The sequence below is a fragment of the Plectropomus leopardus genome, chromosome 24 (assembly GCF_026936395.1).
Source record: "Plectropomus leopardus strain MGB_pleo_1.0 chromosome 24, ASM2693639v1, whole genome shotgun sequence".
NCBI classification, from domain to species: domain Eukaryota; kingdom Metazoa; phylum Chordata; class Actinopteri; order Perciformes; family Serranidae; genus Plectropomus; species Plectropomus leopardus.
Window position 1 is genome coordinate 742,501 of NC_142199.1, and position 19,596 is coordinate 762,096.

Sequence of the window (19,596 nt, forward strand, 5' to 3'; positions counted from 1 at the left end):
CTCCGACAGGCCGACGACTCAAAGTAAGAAACTGTGGAGAGAAAACTTGATCTGTTTTTACATCAGAGCGACACGTTCGGTGTTTTACTGTGAGTACAAATACTGTGAGTACAAATACTGTGAGTACAAATCAACGTTGATTCTTCTTCCATCAAAGCAAAAAAAAAAGAAGTGCAAAAGGTACGACTTCATAAGATTTTAGGTGAGCTCGCTCTGTCTTGTTGCAGAGCGACAGCAGGCCAGCGCAGCTGCCACTTGACTGTGGGACATTTTTCAGACTTTGGGACATTTTACGGATTTTGGGCCGTTTTTAGAAGTTTAGGAAGTTTTTAGGATTCCAGGAGATTTCTAGGATTTAAGAACATTTTTAGTATTTTACGTAGGACATTTGTTGGATGTTTGGATATTTCTAGTATTTAGAGCATTTTTTAATATTTTAGGACATTTTAAGGATTTTAGGATGTTTCTAGGATTTGGGACATTTTTATTATTTTCGAAAATTTCTAGGATATTTATACATTTTTAATATTTTAGGACATTTCTCAGATTTTGGGACATCAGGGGCTTCATCGGGACCCATATCAGTGTCCAGGTTTGGCCCGCAGGCCGTAGGTTGAGTCTCAGTGTTGTAGTGTTGACACAGAGACGTCTCTCTGCGTTTGACAGACAGTTTAGTTCTTTCAGTATTTTGTGAAGTCAAACGCAGTAATGATGCGGAGACACTTTGAGTCGCCTCTGCTCAAAGTTTCAGGTCAGAAACTTCAGTGAACACATGAAACCAGCAGCTGAACCGAGAAAAACCACCGAAACCAAACTCCTGTCAACCCTCCACACACACACACACACACACACACACACACATACTGACTGACACACACACACACACACATACTGACTGACACACACACACACACATACTGACTGACATACACACACACACACATACTGACACACACACACACACACACACACACACACACACACACACATACTGACACACACACACACACACACACACACACACACACACACACACACACACACACACACACACACACACACACACTTCCTGTCAGAGCCATCACATCTCTGTACAAACATTTCAAATGTGGTCAATGATTTTAATCAACTTTATTTTGATATTTAGATCTGGATCAGGGTGACCCGCTTCCTGTTGTGTGTTTGTCCGCTCAGATAAAACCTGTTTCAGATGTTTTCCAGAGTTAAAATTTTTTTTTCATGTCAGTCTCTTAACTCTGTCTGCAGGCTTAAATCATACAACGGGTGTCCATATACTTTTGGCCATTGTGTGTTTTTACCAACTGAATCCTGTTTGTATTTTTTGCTGAATCATGAAAAAGTTTCATTAAAATCTAAAGAAAAGTGAAGTTCAGCAGAAAGATTTTTCATTTAAAGTTTGAAAAACTGAAGCAGGAAAATTTGATTTTAATACAATTTTTAGGACATTTTTCAGATTTTAGGACGCTTTTAGGATTTAAGGACATTTTTAAGATTTAAGGACATTTCAGGGATTTTAGGACATTTCAAGGATTTTAGGACATTTCTAAGATTTTGGACATTAGGGGCGGAGCTACAAAGACCGTCCTGTTAAACGTGTTAAAAAAGCTTTTTCACTTTAAAGAAAAATTAACAGTTTGTTGGACAAATGCAGATGTTTTTTTTCACTATATTTTTTATTTTGTGAGCAAACTGCTCGCACCCGATCTGTCGCACGCGTCACATGATTCACATGACGTCAGCGTGTTCGCTTTTACCACATGGCCAAAAGTATACGGACAGATGAACATTTTTACCTGTCCACATATTTTTGGCCAAATTTCTGCAATGTTTTTTTTTTCACAGTAAATTATTGATCAGTCTGTTATTGATCAGGTTTGTGATGCTGTGTTTGTTTCTTTGTTTCAGGGTCAAAGGTCACCGAGATCTCCTGATGCATCGTGAACCACGGCTGGAGAGATACACTACACACACACACACACACACACACACACACACACACACACACTCACAGCTGTGATCCTCCCGGCTGTCGACTCAATTAAAGCTTCATAATTTTTTGATTTTGGATGAGCTGGACATTAAAGAAAACATGTCCGTCCGTAGATTTGTTTTTAACCCTTTAACACCTGGATCACCATCAACAACAACATGATGAGCAAGAAATGTCCTGTAAATATCAAAACAATAAAAAACATTTTTAAAATAAAAATAAAAACAACAGTTAAAGATGAAAATTAGCTGGGGATAATTATTAAATATTACTAGAAAACTATTGAAAAATGTACAGAGGTGCAGAGGTACAGAGGTACAGAGGTACAGGGGTACAGGGGTACAGAGGTACAGAGGTCCGGGGGTCCAGGGGTCCAGGGGTACAGAGGAACAGGGGTACGGGGGTACAGGGGTACAGAGGTCCGGGGGTCCAGGGGTCCAGGGGTACAGAGGTACAGGGGTACAGGGGTACAGAGGTACAGGGGTACAGGAGTTCAGGGGTACAGAGGTACAGGGGTACAGGGGTACAGGGGTACAGGGGTACAGGGGTACAGGGGTACAGGGGTACAGGGGTACAGGGGTACAGAGGTACAGGGGTACAGGGGGGCAGGGGTACAGAGGTACAGAGGTACAGGGGTACAGAGAGGTCCGGGGTCCAGGGGTCCAGGGGTACAGAGGTACAGGGGTCCAGGGGTACAGGGGTACAGGGGTCCAGGGGTACAGAGGTACAGAGGTACAGAAGTACAGGGGTACAGGGGTACAGGGGTACAGGGGTACAGGGGTACAGAGGTACAGGGGTACAGGGGTACAGGGGTACAGGGGTACAGAGGTACAGGGGTACAGGGGTACAGAGGTACAGAGGTACAGAGGTACAGGGGTACAGAGGTACAGAGGTACAGAAGTACAGGGGTACAGGGGTACAGAGGTACAGAGGTACAGAGGTACAGGGGTACAGAGGTACAGAGGTACAGAGGTACAGGGGTACAGGGGTACAGAGGTACAGAGGTACAGAAGTACAGGGGTACAGAGGTACAGAGGTACAGAAGTACAGGGGTTCAGAGGTACAGAGGTACAGAGGTACAGAGGTACAGAGGTACAGAGGTACAGAGGTACAGAGGTACAGAGGTTCAGAGGTACAGAGGTACAGAGGTACAGAGGTACAGAGGTACAGAGGTACAGAGGTACAGGGGTACAGAGGTACAGAGGTACAGAGGTACAGAGGTACAGGGGTACAGAGGTACAGAGGTACAGAGGTACAGAGGTACAGAGGTACAGAGGTACAGGGGTACAGAGGTACAGAGGTACAGAGGTACAGAGGTACAGGGGTACAGGGGTACAGAGGTACAGAGGTACAGGGGTACAGAGGTACAGGGGTACAGAGGTACAGAGGTACAGAGGTACAGAGGTACAGAGGTACAGAGGTACAGGGGTACAGAGGTACAGAGGTACAGAGGTTCAGGGGTTCGTCTCGTGTTGTTTCTGTGTTTTGTGTCTCGGTCAGAGAGCAGCTCTGGTTTTCAGTTTTCAGCTCAGGTATGTTGAGACAATGTTTTCTTACCTAATCCTCCGTCTTTGTCCTCTGGGTCTCTGAGCCGAACACAGCCTCACTTATTGCTGCCTGCAGAAAAAAGAAGAAAAAAGTCAACATGAGACACTTCAGTGTCTCCGTCTGTCTGCAGCTCGTTGACGTCAGACTCTGTTTGAATCATCACATTAAGACAAAAACACAAACTGCTGAGACAAAGTTGGAGCCAAAATTAAAACCTTGTGGTTGTTTTTCTCCGCGGACCAGTCAGGTTTCAAATACAGTTGACATTCATGTCCGTCCACACTCACATGTCCCCACGACAGGGGACGATTCGTTGCCGCAAAGAAGCTACAAAATCTGATTCTATGTTGACGTTTGTGCCAAATTTGAAACTTTCTTGAGATATCTCCTCCAGAACGAGTTGGACACAACAAGACTTTGACCTTTGACCACTAAAATCTAATCATGTCATCACTGAGACCGTGTGGACATTTGTGCCAAATTTGACGAAATTCACTTAAAATGTGTTTGAGACAAAAAGGGCAGAGCAGGTCAGAGTCACTTGGACGTTTCTTGGAATTTAGGATATTTCAGGATTTTAGAACGTTTTTAAGATTTTAGAACATTTCTGGAATTTTAAAACATTTCTAGGATTTCGAGACACTTCTTGGATTTTATGACATTTCTAGAATTTTGGGACATTTCTCGGACTTTAGAACATTTTGAGGATTTACGGATGTTTCTGGATTTTCTGGATTAAGACATTTCTTGACTTTCAAGACATTTCTAGGATTTTAGGACATTTCTAGGATTTTAGGACATTTCTTGGATTAAAGGACATTTCTAGGATTTCAGGATATTTTTAGGATTTCATGACATTTCTAGGCTTTTAGGACATTTCTTGGATTTAGGGACATTTTTAGGACATTTCTTGGATTAAAAGACATTTCTAGGCTTTTAGGACATTTCTTGAATTAAAGGGCATTTTTAGGACATTTCTAGGATTTCAGGACATTTTTAGGATTTCATGACATTTCTAGGATTTTAGGACATTTCTTGGATTAAAGGACATTTTTAGGACATTTTTAGGAGATTTGTAGGATTTTAGGACATTTCTTGGATTAAAGGACATTTTTAGGAGATTTGTAGGATTTTAGGACATTTCTTGGATTTAGGGACATTTTTAGGACATTTCTTGGATTAAAAGACATTTCTAGGCTTTTAGGACATTTCTTGAATTAAAGGGCATTTTTAGGACATTTCTAGGATTTCAGGACATTTTTAGGATTTCATGACATTTCTAGGATTTTAGGACATTTCTTGGATTAAAGGACATTTTTAGGACATTTTTAGGAGATTTGTAGGATTTTAGGACATTTCTTGGATTAAAGGGCATTTTTAAGGACATTTGTAGGATTTTAGGACGTTTTCAGGATGTTGGGACATTGGGGTCTTGGCTTGGACCTCTGTGGGGGGCGCAGGGACTGAATTTGAAGACGATTAAAGGGTGGAGCGTCTCAGCTGTAAAACACGACGCTGAAATAAAAAGTGAAAACTCGTCAGTTAAAAAAAAGCAGAAAAACAGCCTCCAGGTGACTTTTTTTTCTCCCCGACGTGTTTTTCTAGTTTTGGTTGTTGACTCAGTCTTTCAGTTTCTGTGTTTATTCTGTAAAACAAACAGAATCAAACTGCTGCTCCTGCTAAAGAGGAGGAGGAGGAGGAGGAGGAGGAGGAGGAGGAGGAGGAGGAGGAGGAGGAGACGGTATGAAACTCCACATTCTTCCTCTAATCCTCTCAGCTTCCTGTCTGAATGACTGCGGGCGACTCACAGAGTCTGACTCCTCCTCGCTCCAAAGGTCCTCCTGCCGACACACGGGGAGGTCAGAGGAGAGAGGAGCCCCGCAGACGAGGAGGGACGAGGCATGGGAGCGCCGGACAGGGAGGAGGACGCCGCTCCTGCGGAGGACAAGAAGCAGAAGAAGCAGCAGAAAACCTCCAAAGAAGTTTTTTTCTCCGTCCTGCCGGATCGATACGAGCCTCTGATCGAGGAGCAGGAGGAGCAGGAGGAGCAGGAGAGGGGGGAGACGCCAGAGGAGAGGAGCAGGAGGAAGGAGGAGAAGAAGAAGAAGAAGAAGAAAAAAAAGTACAAGAAGTACAGGAAGGTAGGCAGAAGTCACGACCTTTGACCTCTAATCAACGTTGGTGGTTAAATTTCACCCATAAACACATGAAGAAGAATTACTTTAAAATCAAAGTTTTATCCAAAAGTGACAATAAGTAACAGAATTAAAAGTTCAGTCATTAATAAAATACAAAGAAATTATACAAAATAATTTAAATTTATTAATATGAAAAAATACAAAATGAATCAAATTAAATTAATAAAACATATATAAAATAAAAGCAGTTTATATTAACAGATTTACTGTTAAATGTGTGTAATATTATGGTATATTTTCTATAATGAATTAGAATTAGAATTTTTCTATAAGTTAATATCTATTTATGTAATTTTTATGATTTCAGTCAAATAAATATCAGCTCATATAAAAGTTAAACATAAAAACAAGAATAATAAATAAAATCACACTCAGGGAATCCAAATATTGAGAAAGATAAATAATTATGAAATACAAATAACAAAACTAAAATTTTTTACTACTGCTAAAAATACATCTACATTTAATTTTGAGTTTATGCTAATTTGAGTTTCAAACTGTAAAATGTTGAAAAATCAAATGAAAAAGCATCAAAACAAAAACAAAATGTGAGAAAATCTGAAAGACGGAGAGGACGAAAGTTTGTTTTCATTTTTACATTCAAAACAAACGACCCGTCAGCCGGCGCGTGCAGCGCTGACAGTAAAGGGTTAAACGTGCGTCGCAGGTTTGAGCTCCACTGTTAAAGATTGACTCCGTTTGAGTGAGTTTGACCTTTGACCCCAACACAACACCGCCTTATCAACCCGAAACGATTAAACGCTGCGACAGGAAGTCAAAATATCAGCAGGTAAAACAGCAAACAGGGAGACAGCCGATAACTGTCTGTTTGTTTGTTTGTAAACAAAGTGAAAGAGGTCAAACACGGCGACGTTTACCCGCCGAGTTAAACCGAGTCGTCAAAAATATTTACCAGTTTATGTAGAAACCAATGAAATTAAAAATAATAATAAAATAAATGACAAAAATAATGAACATTGAAAGAAAAAATGAAAATATCAAAAAGTATCAGTTATTAAATATATTTATAATATACAAACTTACTTTCCAAATAAAATATAAGCTTTTGAAAAGAACAAAGAAGAAAGAAATAGTAATAAATTAATGTTAACTTTCCAATAAAGGCAAAAATGCCCAAAATATATTATATATAAATTTATTGAAAAATATAAAAGTATCAAGATAACACTAAAATCGAAAATAGAAAAATGTAATTAAATTTAAAAATGAAAATATCAAAGGCAGTGAAAAGAAAGAAAAATATGAATGAAAAGCTGGCAAATAATCAATAACAACTTTTACAAAAATCTTAATAATTATATCTATGATGTTACATAAAGTACAAAAATACATACATTTATATTTACATATAAATAACAATATAAAAACAAAACAGAAATATAATTAAATCAATCACGAATGACTATTACAAAATTAATCATACAATTAAAATTAAATAAAATATAATATGCAATGAAATAAAAAAGGAAAAAATAAATTAATAGATGAGCAGATTATAAATAAATAAATTTGTGTGTGCGTGTGTGTGTGTGTGTGTGTGTGCGTGTGTGTGTGTGCGTGTGTGTGTGTGTGTGTGTGTGTGTGTGTGTGCGTGTGTGTGTGTGTGTGTGTGTGTGTGTGTGTGTGCGTGTGTGTGTGTGTGTGTGTGTGCATGTGTGTGTGTGTGTGTGTGTGCATGTGTGTGTGTGTGCGTGTGTGTGTGTGTGTGTGTGTGTGTGTGTGTGTGTGTGTGTGTGTGTGTGTGTGTGTGTGTGTGTGTGTGCGCGTGTGTGTGTGTGTGTGTGTGTGTGTGTGTGCGTGTGTGTGTGTGTGTGTGTGTGTGTGTGTGTGTGTGTGCATGTGTGTGTGTGTGTGTGTGTGTGTGTGTGTGTGTGTGTGTGTGTGTGTGTGTGTGTGTGTGTGTGTGTGTGTGTGTGTGTGTGTGCATGTGTGTGTGTGTGTGTGTGTGTGTGTGTATGTGTGTGTGTGTGTGTGTGTGTGTGCGTGTCAGAACGTGGGGAAGGCGCTGCGCTTCAGCTGGCGCTGCCTGTTGCTCGGACTACAGAACATGGCCTCCGCCTACTCGACGCCGCTCTCATCCGTGTCCACCGTGGTGAGCCGCACCGCCGGCAGCAAAGCATGATGGGAGGCGGTTTATCTGGACCGTGGTCTGGACGACAGACATGCAGAGTTTGTTCTTTAGTCAAATAAAGTAATATTTTACACGTGGTTTTGTTTTTTTTCAGTGAATGACGTCATCACAACGGTTAAGGAGTATATGGAAGTTTGCATGTGTAAAGTTTAAATTCTTTTGTTTTTGAATTTTGAAGTTATCGTTAAAACAAAAAAATATTTAAAAAAAACAAACTTTTCTAATTTGAAACTCTTCAGTTGAGACTGTATTCGTAATGTCTTTCTGTAATGTAAACTATTAATTATTTCTGTTTTGTATTTTATGTTTTTAATATGACGTAAAGCACAGAGACTGTTTTTAATGATTTTTAATTCTTCAGGAGAATAGAACTTTTTGTCTTTTTGTATTAAATAAATTTACTCTTAAACTGGATCTTTTGGTGAACTTATATTTGCACATTTTAAGTAAATATGCCTTCCTATACATACCTCCTTACATTCCTCCTTTTCTCCTGTATTTCCTCCTTTCCTTCCTTAACTCCTTTTCTCGGGTATCTCATTTCCTTCCATACACATTTTCTCCTGTATTTTCTCATTTCCTGTCATACCTCCTTTTTTTCTCCCCTTTTCTCCTGTATCTCCTCACTTCCCTCCTTGTCTCCTTCTCTCCTGTATCTCCTCATTTCCTTCCTTCCATCCTTTTCTTTTGTATCTCATTTCATTCCATACCCCATTTTCTCCTGTCTTCTAATTTACCTCCATACATTATTGTCTCCTGTAACTCCTAATTTCCTTCCTTGTCTCCTTTTATCTCCTGATTTCCTTCCATACCTCCTTTTCTTCTGGATTCGTTTATTTCTCTTCAGACACTATTTTTTAAAAAGCAAAAGGGAAAATGTCAAGTGACTTACATTCATAATTATATATTCTGAACTGTTTTTTACAGAATTAATACAATTTTAATGATTTTTTTAGGTCATTTATCACGCTGTCATTTTCCTTTCTTACTTTCTCTTTTTTATGTGTGTGTGTTTGGGTTTTTTTATGTGTGTCTGTTTGGGTTTTTTGTTGTTGTTTTTTGGCAAATTTACGTTTTTTTTTTTACTTTTCACAGATTTCTTGTGAAAGTCTCAGTCATAACTTCTTTTGTTGCTCATTATTGTCTTCCTGTGTTTTTTTTTTTAAAGCCAATTTGTCCAGGACTCGAAAGGTTAAATAATTTTTAAAAACTATTTTACAGAATTCTTATAATCTTTAAGCCTTTTTCAGGTCATTTATCACACTTTATTGTATTTTTATTTATGACCTTTTTCTTTATTTTTAGATTTCTGGCAAATTTCTGGCAGTTTTTAGCACTTTTCACTGAGGTGAAAAGGTCAGGTGTGCAGGTGTAATACCTGAGAGGAGCAGAGGGTGCCGCTGTGTCACTCTTTTAGGAAAACTCACCAGGCCCCGCCCATCTCCTTATGAGGATAAGTGGGCGGGGACAGACGTTTTGGTCTAAAGTTGACTTTAAATTTGACCCGTGTGTTTTTGTTGTTAGTCTGACAGCAGCAGCTGTCCAGCCTGAGGGACACTTCAGCAGCGGGACACTTCAGCAGAGGGACACTTCAGAGGGACACTTCAGAGGGACACAGCCTCAGGATGAGGAGCTGCTGAAAGTGGAGCTGTTTTCTTTCTTTTATTGTGAAAAGTGGAGGCGCTATAAAGACTGACCTGTCCATCCTGAGGGACAGGATGTCTCCGCTGCAGCTGTCCGTCTACTGGCGTCTCTGTCTCCTCTTCTTCTTCACCTCCTTCCTCTTCTTCCTCGACATTTTCACCGCCGCCGTCGTCGCGGCCTCCTGTCGCCATGGCAATGGCACCGGCCGCGCGGACTCGCTCCTGCATGGGACGTTGGCACGAAACGCCGAGTGCAACCAATCAGAGCCCGGGGAAGGTCCGGAGAGCGAAGCTGATTGGAGGACGGAGAGCGGGAACGGAGACGTGAGTGAGGAACACTTTTCAAGAGTTTTCTGTCCAATTCCTGAAATATTTCAGCATGTTAATGCGTTTTTATAAACTTTACACGTAGTTTCGCTTTGTGTTATTGTGCACTTTTAAAAGGACACAGCCGAGGCAAACAGGTTAAATTTTTAACTCTTATCGACATGAAACTTCCAGAAAGTACTTTTTGCATCACAAGTTTTATGAAATTGTATTTTTAAATTTGTAAATTTAACATCAATCTGGATATACAAGGTTTTGACAGAGGGAATTTGGGAAATCTAATTTTATCACTTCACAAGTAAAAAAATAAAAATAAAATACAGCCATTAAAAAAATTTCCTTTCCTTTTATTGCATCACGAGTTTTCTGAAATTTTATGTTTAAATTTGTGAATATAACATAAATCTGAATTTTTAAATTTTTTTAACTAAAAGAAGTTTAGTTTTAAATATGAAAATGAGGCATTATCTAATTAAATATCCCTTATTGCATAATTTTCCAGAGCAGAAATGTGAACTAAAATGAACTTAAAAATGTTTTTTTGACATTTTGATTCTGCTGCTCTGAACACACATGTGACTGTTAGAAAATGAGTTAATGTGCAACACAGAGCTGTTAATGTAAACTGTTTCAGTCAGCTGTTAAAGGAAAAGATCGACATTTTTGTTGGTTATACATCCAGTTAGATAAGAAGAAGGTGGAAGAGAAACGTCCAGCGAAGACACTGGAAGCAGGGGGACGCCACGAATTAACCAACCACAAGATTATCTGATCTTATCTTGTGCGGACAAGATAATTAAGCTGTGTACACAAGATAATAACGTGCTCTAACAAGTTGTTCCCAAAAGATAAAAAATTGTGTTCACAAGATAACTTGTTTCTACAAGTTGTTCCCAAAAGACATTAACTTTTTGCCAAAAGATGCTATGAGCATATAATTTGTTCCCAAAAGATAAAAATGTGTTCCCACAAGATCATTAACTTGTGCACACATGATCATAACTTGTTGTTACAGGATAACTTGTTCCCACAGGGGTCCAGCAGCACATTTCTGGGGGGAACAGTCTGTCTTAAGTAATTTATTTCTGTGTGTGTGTGTGTGTGTGTGTGTGTGTGTGTGTGTGTGTGTGTGTGTGTGTGTCAGTCAGTGTGTGGTTGGACAGGCTGGTTGTCGTACGGTCAGACTCTCTACATGGTCGGCCTGCTGCTGGGATCTCTGTTCGGAGGAGCGATCTCCGACCGGTACGACATAAACTCATCTGCAGCTTCAGCTCCTTTGATTTGATTTGAAACTCCTTCATGTGTGTGTGTGTGTGTGTGTGTGTGTGTGTGTGTGTGTGTGTGTGTGTGTGTGTGTGTGTGTAGGTACGGGAAGCGTCCGGTGCTGCTGGTGTGTGTGTGTGTGCATGCCGTGTGCGGCCTGGTGCCCGCCGTCCTGCCTCAGCCCTTCCTGTTCCTCGCCGTCCGTTGCCTGACGGGCGTCTGCTGCTGCTGCATCAACATCTGCTCCTTCAGTCTGGGTAACGTCCTCCCGTCCTCGTCCTCCTCCCGTCCTCCTCCCGTCCTCCTCCCGTCCTCCTCCCGTCCTCGCCGTGGTCGACCGGGCGTCTGCTGACTTTGATTGGACCGCGGTGGGACACGTTCCCCAAACACGGACGATAGAGAACACGTGTCCCAGATAAAGTGGCGGTGAACGGGCCGATTGCTAATGAGGCGAGACGGCCTCCAGCAGCTTCCTGACCTCTGACCCCCGCTGAGCTCTGATTGGTCAGCCTGAGAGGGGCAGCAGGTTCAGGACAGACGTGTGCTGCACTGACTGAAGAACAAAAGAAAAGTTGCTCTGTTTTTCGGAAAATAACAACATCATAATCTCGTAAATGAACTGTGATTCAGAAAAACAAGAACCAGTGTTTGTTTGTTTGGTCCACGAAAACATTTCTGTTCATTCACGCCTCCGCACAGCCGACATCCTGAAGAATTTAGAGCAGGGACACTCGACATGCCTCGCTCGGGGCCACTTTACAAAAGGTCAGAAGGTCAGGGGCCAGTCGCAGGAGCCTCATACGTGTTTGTAGGAATTTAGGACATTTTTTGGCTTTTAGAACATTTCTAGGATTTGAACACGTTTCTCAGGTTGTAGGATGTTTCCAGAATCTCAGGACGTTTCTTGTATTTAGGACATAGACAGACAAAGAACACTTAGAGGATTTTTAGACGTCGTTGTAATAAATTATCTTGAGGGAACAAGTTATCTTTTGGGAGAAAAGCGATCATGTTTTTATTTCTAAAAATCCTAGATTCTCCTAAATTCTTTGGTCTGGGATCGTTTGCACATACTGACCTGTCTTTAAATGTCTCTCTGTCCTCGTCTTGCAGCGGTGGAGTGGACGCCGCCGGCCGCCCGTCTCTGGCCGCCGGCCGTCCTGCCTTTCTGCTTCAGTCTGGGGACGATGGGCGGAGCTCCGCTGGCCTGGCTCAGCCCCACCTGGACACAGCTGCACCTGTCGCTGTCTCTGCCTCAGCTCGTCTGTCTGCCGCTCTGCCTGTAGGTGCACAAACCTGTCCATCTGTCCATCTGTCCACCTGTCCATCTGTCCATCTGTCCACCTGTCCATCTGTCCACCTGTCCACCTGTCCGTCTTGTTTGGTCTTTAGAAAGTGTTAACAGCCTCGAGGTCTTTTATTTGTCCGCCTTTCCAGTTCGATCCCAGAGTCTCCTCGCTGGCTGCTGTTAAGGAGGAAGACGGATGTCCTGGAGCGTTACCGTAGCAACAGCCCTGAAGACAAACAGTGTCTGGACTTGGTAAATACAAACACACTCAGTTTCTGTCCCAGGTATACTCGGCAGGACTTGTTGGTTACTCTGCGTAAACAGTGACGACAAATTCACTGTTATTCACTATACCTGCGTTTTTGGGGGTTTTTCGGCGCCGTGTCTGCGATTTTTGAAGTTTTCTCTTAGATCTCGGTTTGAAACCAGGTTTTGTACCTTTTCATATTACCGTTTCAAGTCCTGACGTCCCGACCACAGCAACTTAAGAACAAAACTAGAATCAGAATGATGGACAGAAAAGTGGTTTATGCTGAATATTATGATGTCACAGTGAAGTTGACCTTTGACCTTTTTAAATCGTTTTATCTGATTTAATGTTTGTGAGAAAATTTGTCATAATTAGTGAATTAATTATTGAGTTATGGCCGAAAACATATTATTCACGGTCACACTGACCTTTGACCACCAATTTTTAAATGTTTGCGCCAAATATAAAGAAATTCCCTCAAGGAGTTCTTTAGATATCCTGTTAACAAGAATGAGAGAAACGAGGTCACATTCACCTTAATCTTTCACCTATCACCACTGAAATCTAAGTAGTTCATAGTCGAGATCAAGAGGTTGTTTGTGCCAAATTTGAAGAAACTCTGTTAAAGTGTTCTAGAGATATAACATTCATGAGAATGAGGCCGAGGCAAGGTCACTGTGACCTTGACCTTCAACCACCAAAATTTAATCAGTTCATGGTTGAGCACAAATGGACGTTTGTGCCAAATTTAAAGAAATTCCTACATTATGTTCTTGAGGTTTCGCATTTACAAGAATGATACAAAGCAACGTTGACCTTTGACCTATGACCATTAGAATAAGATTAGTTCATTGTTGAGTGCAAGTGAACGTTTATGCCAAATTTGAAGAATGTTCTGCATGTTTCTTGTCGTCACGGTGACAGTCGGTGTCAGTCAGTGTGTGTGTTTCTGTGTGCAGCTGTTGGACTCGGCGTGGTCCGACCTGCAGAAAGCCATCGAGGCTCAAAACGAGCAGCCAACGGGAGGCCACGCCCCCAGTGACATCATCCATCTGAGACACCCGACTGTCCTGCTGCGGCTGTTTATCATGAGCTACCTGAGGTGACTCATATTTAGAAACAGTTTGAACACATTCATGACATATGAAATATGCTACAAGTATAAACAATTTTCAGTAAAAGTACTGAGGCGGCTGTTAGGGGAGAAAAAGTGATAATATTTTAAAGTCGTAATGTTTTGAGAACCAGTTTGTGGTATTTAGAATAAATGGATAATATTTAGGAAATGAACTTGCAACATATCAGAAATAAATATTTTGAGACTAAAGTCAAAATCTTTGAAGCATAAAGTTGTCATATTTTGAGATTACCATTGCAATATTTCTAGAAAAAAGTTGGAATTTTAAGAATATATTTTGCAAATCAATAATTTTTAATCCATTTGGGATATATATTAAGTTGCAATAATTTGCGTATTACGTCATAATATTTTGATGATAAAGTTGTGATATTTTGAGAGTTAAGTCCTTATATTTTAAGAGGAATGTCATATTTTGAAAATAAAGTTGTGATATAAATATAAAATATAAATATAAAATATTACAACTTTATTGTAAAAATATTAAAGCTGTAATATTTTGAGACTAAAGTTGAGGATTTTTTTTTGATTAAATAATATTTTTAAAATAGTCATATTTTTAGGGATGGATTCCATAAGAATAAAATTTTATTAATAGTCTGACAAGAAATTATAATTTTTCAAAAAATAAAATAAATAATTTGTCTGCCTTTTCTCAATTCACAAAAAAAAGACTTACTTGTAACCGAAGCTTTCTACGACGCTGCATCATGAACAGGAGAGATTCAGGCGACATTTCTACAGAGTGAAGTTCAGAAGCAGATCAGGTTCAGACGGCTTGAAAGCAAAGACAAAAGCATAAGTGACAATTTGACCAGAAATAAGCAGAAGTGTGTGTTATATATGCTGACAAGCTAAGGAAGAGAAGGTCGTTTAACAGTCTTCAATAGAAACAAAAAATTCACGGTTGAATATGAATTAATATCGAGGAAACTTGTTTGAGACCATAAGACCTGCTAAAATAATGTGTTGGTCAAGATTAAAATGAACGAGACGACTCATGATGAAACATTATGAGCTGTGTAACCTGTGTTCCTGCAGCGCAGCATCGGCGCTCACGTACTTCGGCATCTGCATGAACATCGGCTCTTTCGGCGTCGGCGTTTACTCCGCCCAGTTCTTCTCCGGCCTATCAGAAGCTCCCTGCCTGCTCGTCCCACTGGTTCGCCTGGGGCGCCGGCCAATCAGCATGCTTGCTCTGTTTCTGAGCGGAGCGGCCTGCTTCCTGTCGTTACTGCTGTCCAGATACAACAGTGAGCAGAGAAACAGAAAAAATCTGTGCTTCTGTGATCAGTGTAACAATACTGCATTATTAGGAGTTATGATATTGTATCAGTATTACTTTGTGATATTGTAGCAATATCATTTTAACTTTGTATTTATGTAATTCTGAAGTCTAAAAGTTGAATTACATTAGCATTGCCACTGGTTTTAGATGCATACAGGAGCGTATCGTCTGCATAGAGTCGGAGGCTTTCTTTCAGACATAGCTTAGTGCATAAACAGAATATTCAGGTCGAAGGTGATATTATTGTGTGTGCAGGTGAGCCGGTGCTGGTGATGAGTCTGGCTTTGCTGGGGAAGCTCTGCATCCTGGCCGCCATCTTCATTTCCATACTGTACAGCATCGAGCTGTTTCCCACCGTGGTCAGGTACACACAATTATACACATACAGTATGTGACTCGCTCTATCAGTGTACTCCAAATTTTAGCAAAATATGTCCAATTACATAATAATCCTCAGTGAGCCATGGTTTACAGAAGTGATGCTCAACTTACAATCTGCAGGCCAAATCAATAAGGTCACTGGTGGCCCCCAAAATTTTTCTAATTGACAATAACAATAAAGTGAATGACATTTGTCCTTTTAGTATCCAAAAGGTGCCAGAGTGCATAAAACAGTCAAAATAGAGCCCACACACCCCCAACAGAGGTTCTACCTAAGACCCTAATGTCCTAAAATCCAAGAAATGCCCTAAAATCTTGGAAACATCCTAAAATCAGAGAAATGTCCTAAATCCTTCAAACATCCTAAAATCAGAGAAACCTCTTAACATCTTAGAAAAGTCCTTAAAATTCTAGAAATGGAACCGACAACTTCACACTTCTTTTTTGTCTTGTTTTTTGTCTCTAATGTCAATCATGTCGTCCTGATGCAGACAGCGATGTTTGTCTCTGGTTAATCTGTGTTTCCGGCTTGGCTGCTTGGTCAACTCCCTCGTCCCCTCCAACCCAAATGGAGCAATCTCATTGGCCGCCATGGTCGTGTACAGCAGCGGACCGATCATAGGCTGTGGTCTGTGCCTGCTGCTGCCGGAGACCAGCGGCGTCCCGCTGCCAGATTCAGTGGAGGACTGTGACAGGCAGCCTCGGCCCCGCCCACCCAGCATTGGCTCCCTGTGGAGGAAACGGTGAGAAACGAAAAATTACATGACTGTGTGCCTCTGCGCACCAGTCAGGTTTTAGTTACAGTTCATATTATAAAATCCTAAAAACATCAGAAAAGTCCTGAAATACTGGAAATGTCCTAAAATCCTACAAACATCCTTATATCTTAAATCTAAAAAGTCTTAAAGTCCAAGACAGGTATTAAAATCCTAGAAAGGTTTTAAAATCCTTGAAGTGTTTTAAAATTCTAGAAATGTCCTAACATGCTAGAAATGTCAGAAAATCCTAAAAACGTTTTTACATCTCAGAAATGTAAAAAAATTCTTGAAACATCCTAAAATCTCAGAAATGTCCCGAAATCCAAGAAATATCCAACAAACCTAGAAATGTCCTAAAGTCCGAGAAACCTGTGGGGCTGCTGTGACGGGCCCCTGGTCTCCTGTCATTTCGCAAAAGTGGCCCCCGAGCAAACAAGCTGAGCCGTCAGTGACAAGAACAAACACTTTTAGCGGACGGAAACTGATGGTGCATTATTGCCCGGAGTAATTACATTACAGCTTGTTTTGTCGCTGCTGCGCTTTCTCTCAACACACATTCGTCCCCGAGACACAAAAACGCAAAAAAGGGGAAAAGTTCTTCAGTCATGTCTCAACCTTTTCCACTGGTCACACATTTAAACTAAACATCAACTCTAAAGTCTCCATCCAGGGGTGTCATAGTAGGGGAAAAGTGGGACTGGTTACCCAGGGCCCCAGTGGGAGGGAGGGTCCTCGAAAAGCCTGTAATGAAAAGTGTTAAATGCTAAGTAATAACTACCACAACTACATTAAAATTTGCTATGTAATCCAGTTGAATAAACTTTGTATAAAAATAGTGGAAGCTCTCTGAGGCCCCTCTCACCCTTTAAAGGTGCAAAATAGTTTAGTATATGCAGCCAGAGTATCATTTAGCCCTTTCCACCAAAGTTAGCGTGTGCAGGCATTTTTTTCAAACACAGGTAAGCCTGCTTAATATAGGCAATCGCCTGTATTCCTACTGCCAGTGAACACACCCCTGGAGCACACAATTCTGCCTTTCAGGCAGCTTTATGTGTGTGTAGTTTGTTTTGTTGGTGTGTCTGGGTGACTTCACAGACAGGCCGGAGAACAGGTAAATAGTAATCCGTGCAGGAACAGACGTCTTTAAAAACTTCTCAGTGTTTTCCTCTCTTTCCATATCTCTTACTTATTTAGTCCCTTTTTCAAACTCAGTGCAGATATATTTGGATCGGTGTTTTAGTGCTGCATAGGTGGAGACAGAAGGTAATTAGTGACGGTGCATAATTGTATCTCAGCGATTAAGGACCTGAAATTAGCACATTCTGCGTGTTGTGTTTCCAGGAATGCCAATTGGAGCCGGAGGGGATAAAAACCCATGTGTACTGCAGAATTTTAAAAAATGACAAATGAATCTATCTTGTAGAGTTATTTGACCCAGGTCTGAATTCCAATTGTACACATTCTCATTGCATTAAAAAAAAGGAAAAGGAAAGGAAAGGGAAAGAAAGCAAAAGAAAAAAATCAAAAGGTACATGAGAGAGACATGGGTCGAGAGAATAGGGATGTGGGGCCCACAGGCTCCTTATGCATAGGGCCTAGAATTCTGTGCTACACCCCTGTCTCCATCACACACACATTTACAGCTGCAGCGTGAATCATTGTGTTCACTCAAGGTGTGTGTGTGTGTGTGTGTGTGTGTGTGTGTGTTTGTTTGTTTGTTTGTTTGTTTGTTTGTTTGTTTGTTTGTTTGTTTGTTTGTTTGTTTGTTTCCAGGAAGCTGGCGAGCGGCCGAAGCAGGAAAACTGAGACGGTCCCTGCAGAGAAAGACGACACATCGAGCACACACATAGGACTGATATAAACACACTCTTTGTTTTAGTTTTTTAATGAAAAGTTTTAATTTGTTTGTTTAGCTCTAATGTTAAATTAACGAGATTAAGGAGCACAAAAACGAGGAGGAGGAGGAGGAGAGGCCGTGTTGAGTGATGATGATGATGATGATGTTATGTGACGAGCTGTCGGAGAACGTCTGCGTTTCATTCATTTTTCTGTCACTTTTGTTCTGTTTTCATCTCAGTGAAAGTGTAGCGCAGTTTTTTTCTCATCATTGTTTATCAAAGATACTTTAAGGGTTACTGTCATTGTCCCGTGTTTTCAGTTTTTCACACTGGTCCAGTATTTACAGAGCGCTGTGACGTAACCACTGTGGGACTGTCCGTGCTGTCGATTTACATCAACTAAAAGTGTTTGTTTTTGTCACTGATGGGCTCAGATTGTTATTTTAAGTGTCCGACAACATTTTGGAAAGGATCCCTGCAGAGATAGACCTTTTTGTGAAAATGTAACAGTAATTTTATCATTGTGCCATCAGTTAACACTGTTGTTTTGCAGCTGATGGACTCAGATTGTTATTTGAATATATCTATTATCGTAATATAATTTTTAAATATTTTTTTATTATATAATAATTTAATTTTTATAATTTTTGAATCTAGTTTTTAATTGTGACTCAATTAATACACTTGCAGACATATATTTTATGCACACTTTTCTTTTCATTTTTGGAATTTTAATTTGCAGATCTGTTTTGTATTTGCAGAATCTTTATGAGTTTATAATTTTATATATATTTAAATTTTAAAAAAACATTAATACAAATCTTATCTCCACAAAATTATAATAAATCATCTGTCCACATAATAGCTATATTCCAATTACAATCAATTATATTACTGCAACTTTGTTGTTCTCAAAATTAGGTCATCTGCAGGCACTTTTTGTCTGTATATCAGTTGATTTATGTTATAAGAATGTAACTAAAACTAAACTTTTTTTAAACAATATTTTGTTATTTTGTAGAACATGTTATATATATATACATACATACATATACACACACACACACATATATATGTATATATACATATATACATATATATATATCCCATAAGAATAATAAAATTCTTAAAAGGGGGGAAAAATCTTGAGTAACTTGGTTAGAATTCCAAATATTATTGAAGTAAATGCACATATTATCAAAATGTATTGAAGTATCAAACATACTTATTAAGCAGAATGGCTGATTTATAACAATATAACTCTTTTTTATTTGTAACAGTAGTTTTATGTCCTTCATGAATCTCGAGCCAAGTTTGGATACTTTGTGTACCACTTGGTATGTAAGTACTGCATAATGTTTTGTTTAAATTTAAAATGTAACGATACATGTCAGAAAAAATGTAGTGCTGTAAAAAGTACAATAGCAAATAAAATGTTTATATTAAAAATTATTGTCATCATTTTATTTTCATGTTTTTATGCGTGAAGCCTTTAAAAGTCTATTTTTGGTGT

General features: G+C 39.8%; 3 protein-coding genes across 9 annotated transcripts in view; all 3 read left to right on the top strand.

Moving 5' to 3' along the window:
• The window catches only part of LOC121940558 (uncharacterized), a 12,871-nt gene extending 10,545 nt beyond the window's left edge, over positions 1-2,326 (top strand). For 3 of the 4 annotated variants that reach the window (XM_088074136.1, XM_088074137.1, XM_088074139.1), the window contains 2 exons: positions 1-23; positions 1,927-2,324. The exon at positions 1-23 is cut by the window's left edge and continues 71 nt beyond it. Coding sequence is in view for 1 of the 4 variants with exons in the window: in XM_088074138.1 (XP_087930264.1) it covers positions 1,927-1,962 (36 nt within the window). In the remaining 3 variants the exon portion in view is untranslated. Of the gene's footprint in view, positions 24-1,926 lie in introns of all 4 variants that reach the window. The other variant, XM_088074138.1, reaches the window with a different exon arrangement.
• A 2,978-nt stretch (positions 2,327-5,304) lies between these two features.
• Positions 5,305-8,323, top strand: LOC148185448 (uncharacterized). The gene is made up of 2 exons (XM_088074145.1): positions 5,305-5,700; positions 7,769-8,323. Exons 1-2 carry the CDS (start codon positions 5,461-5,463, stop codon positions 7,898-7,900), a joined length of 372 nt encoding a protein of 123 aa, XP_087930271.1. The 5' UTR covers positions 5,305-5,460; the 3' UTR covers positions 7,901-8,323.
• A 209-nt stretch (positions 8,324-8,532) lies between these two features.
• On the top strand, positions 8,533-19,538 carry si:dkey-190l8.2 (solute carrier family 22 member 6). Of its 4 annotated transcripts, none has more exons than XM_088074140.1 (10): positions 8,533-9,876; positions 11,024-11,121; positions 11,245-11,399; positions 12,256-12,424; positions 12,580-12,682; positions 13,640-13,782; positions 14,860-15,071; positions 15,362-15,470; positions 15,979-16,230; positions 18,019-19,538. In XM_088074140.1, exons 1-10 carry the CDS (start codon positions 9,628-9,630, stop codon positions 18,104-18,106), a joined length of 1,578 nt encoding a protein of 525 aa, XP_087930266.1. In that variant the 5' UTR covers positions 8,533-9,627; the 3' UTR covers positions 18,107-19,538. The 4 variants fall into 4 exon arrangements, with proteins under 4 accessions (XP_087930266.1, XP_087930267.1, XP_087930268.1 ...); XM_088074143.1 differs by having other exon boundaries at positions 9,739-9,876; positions 11,028-11,121; XM_088074141.1 differs by lacking the exon at positions 11,245-11,399 and having other exon boundaries at positions 11,028-11,121.
• The last annotated feature ends 58 nt before the right edge of the window (positions 19,539-19,596 follow it).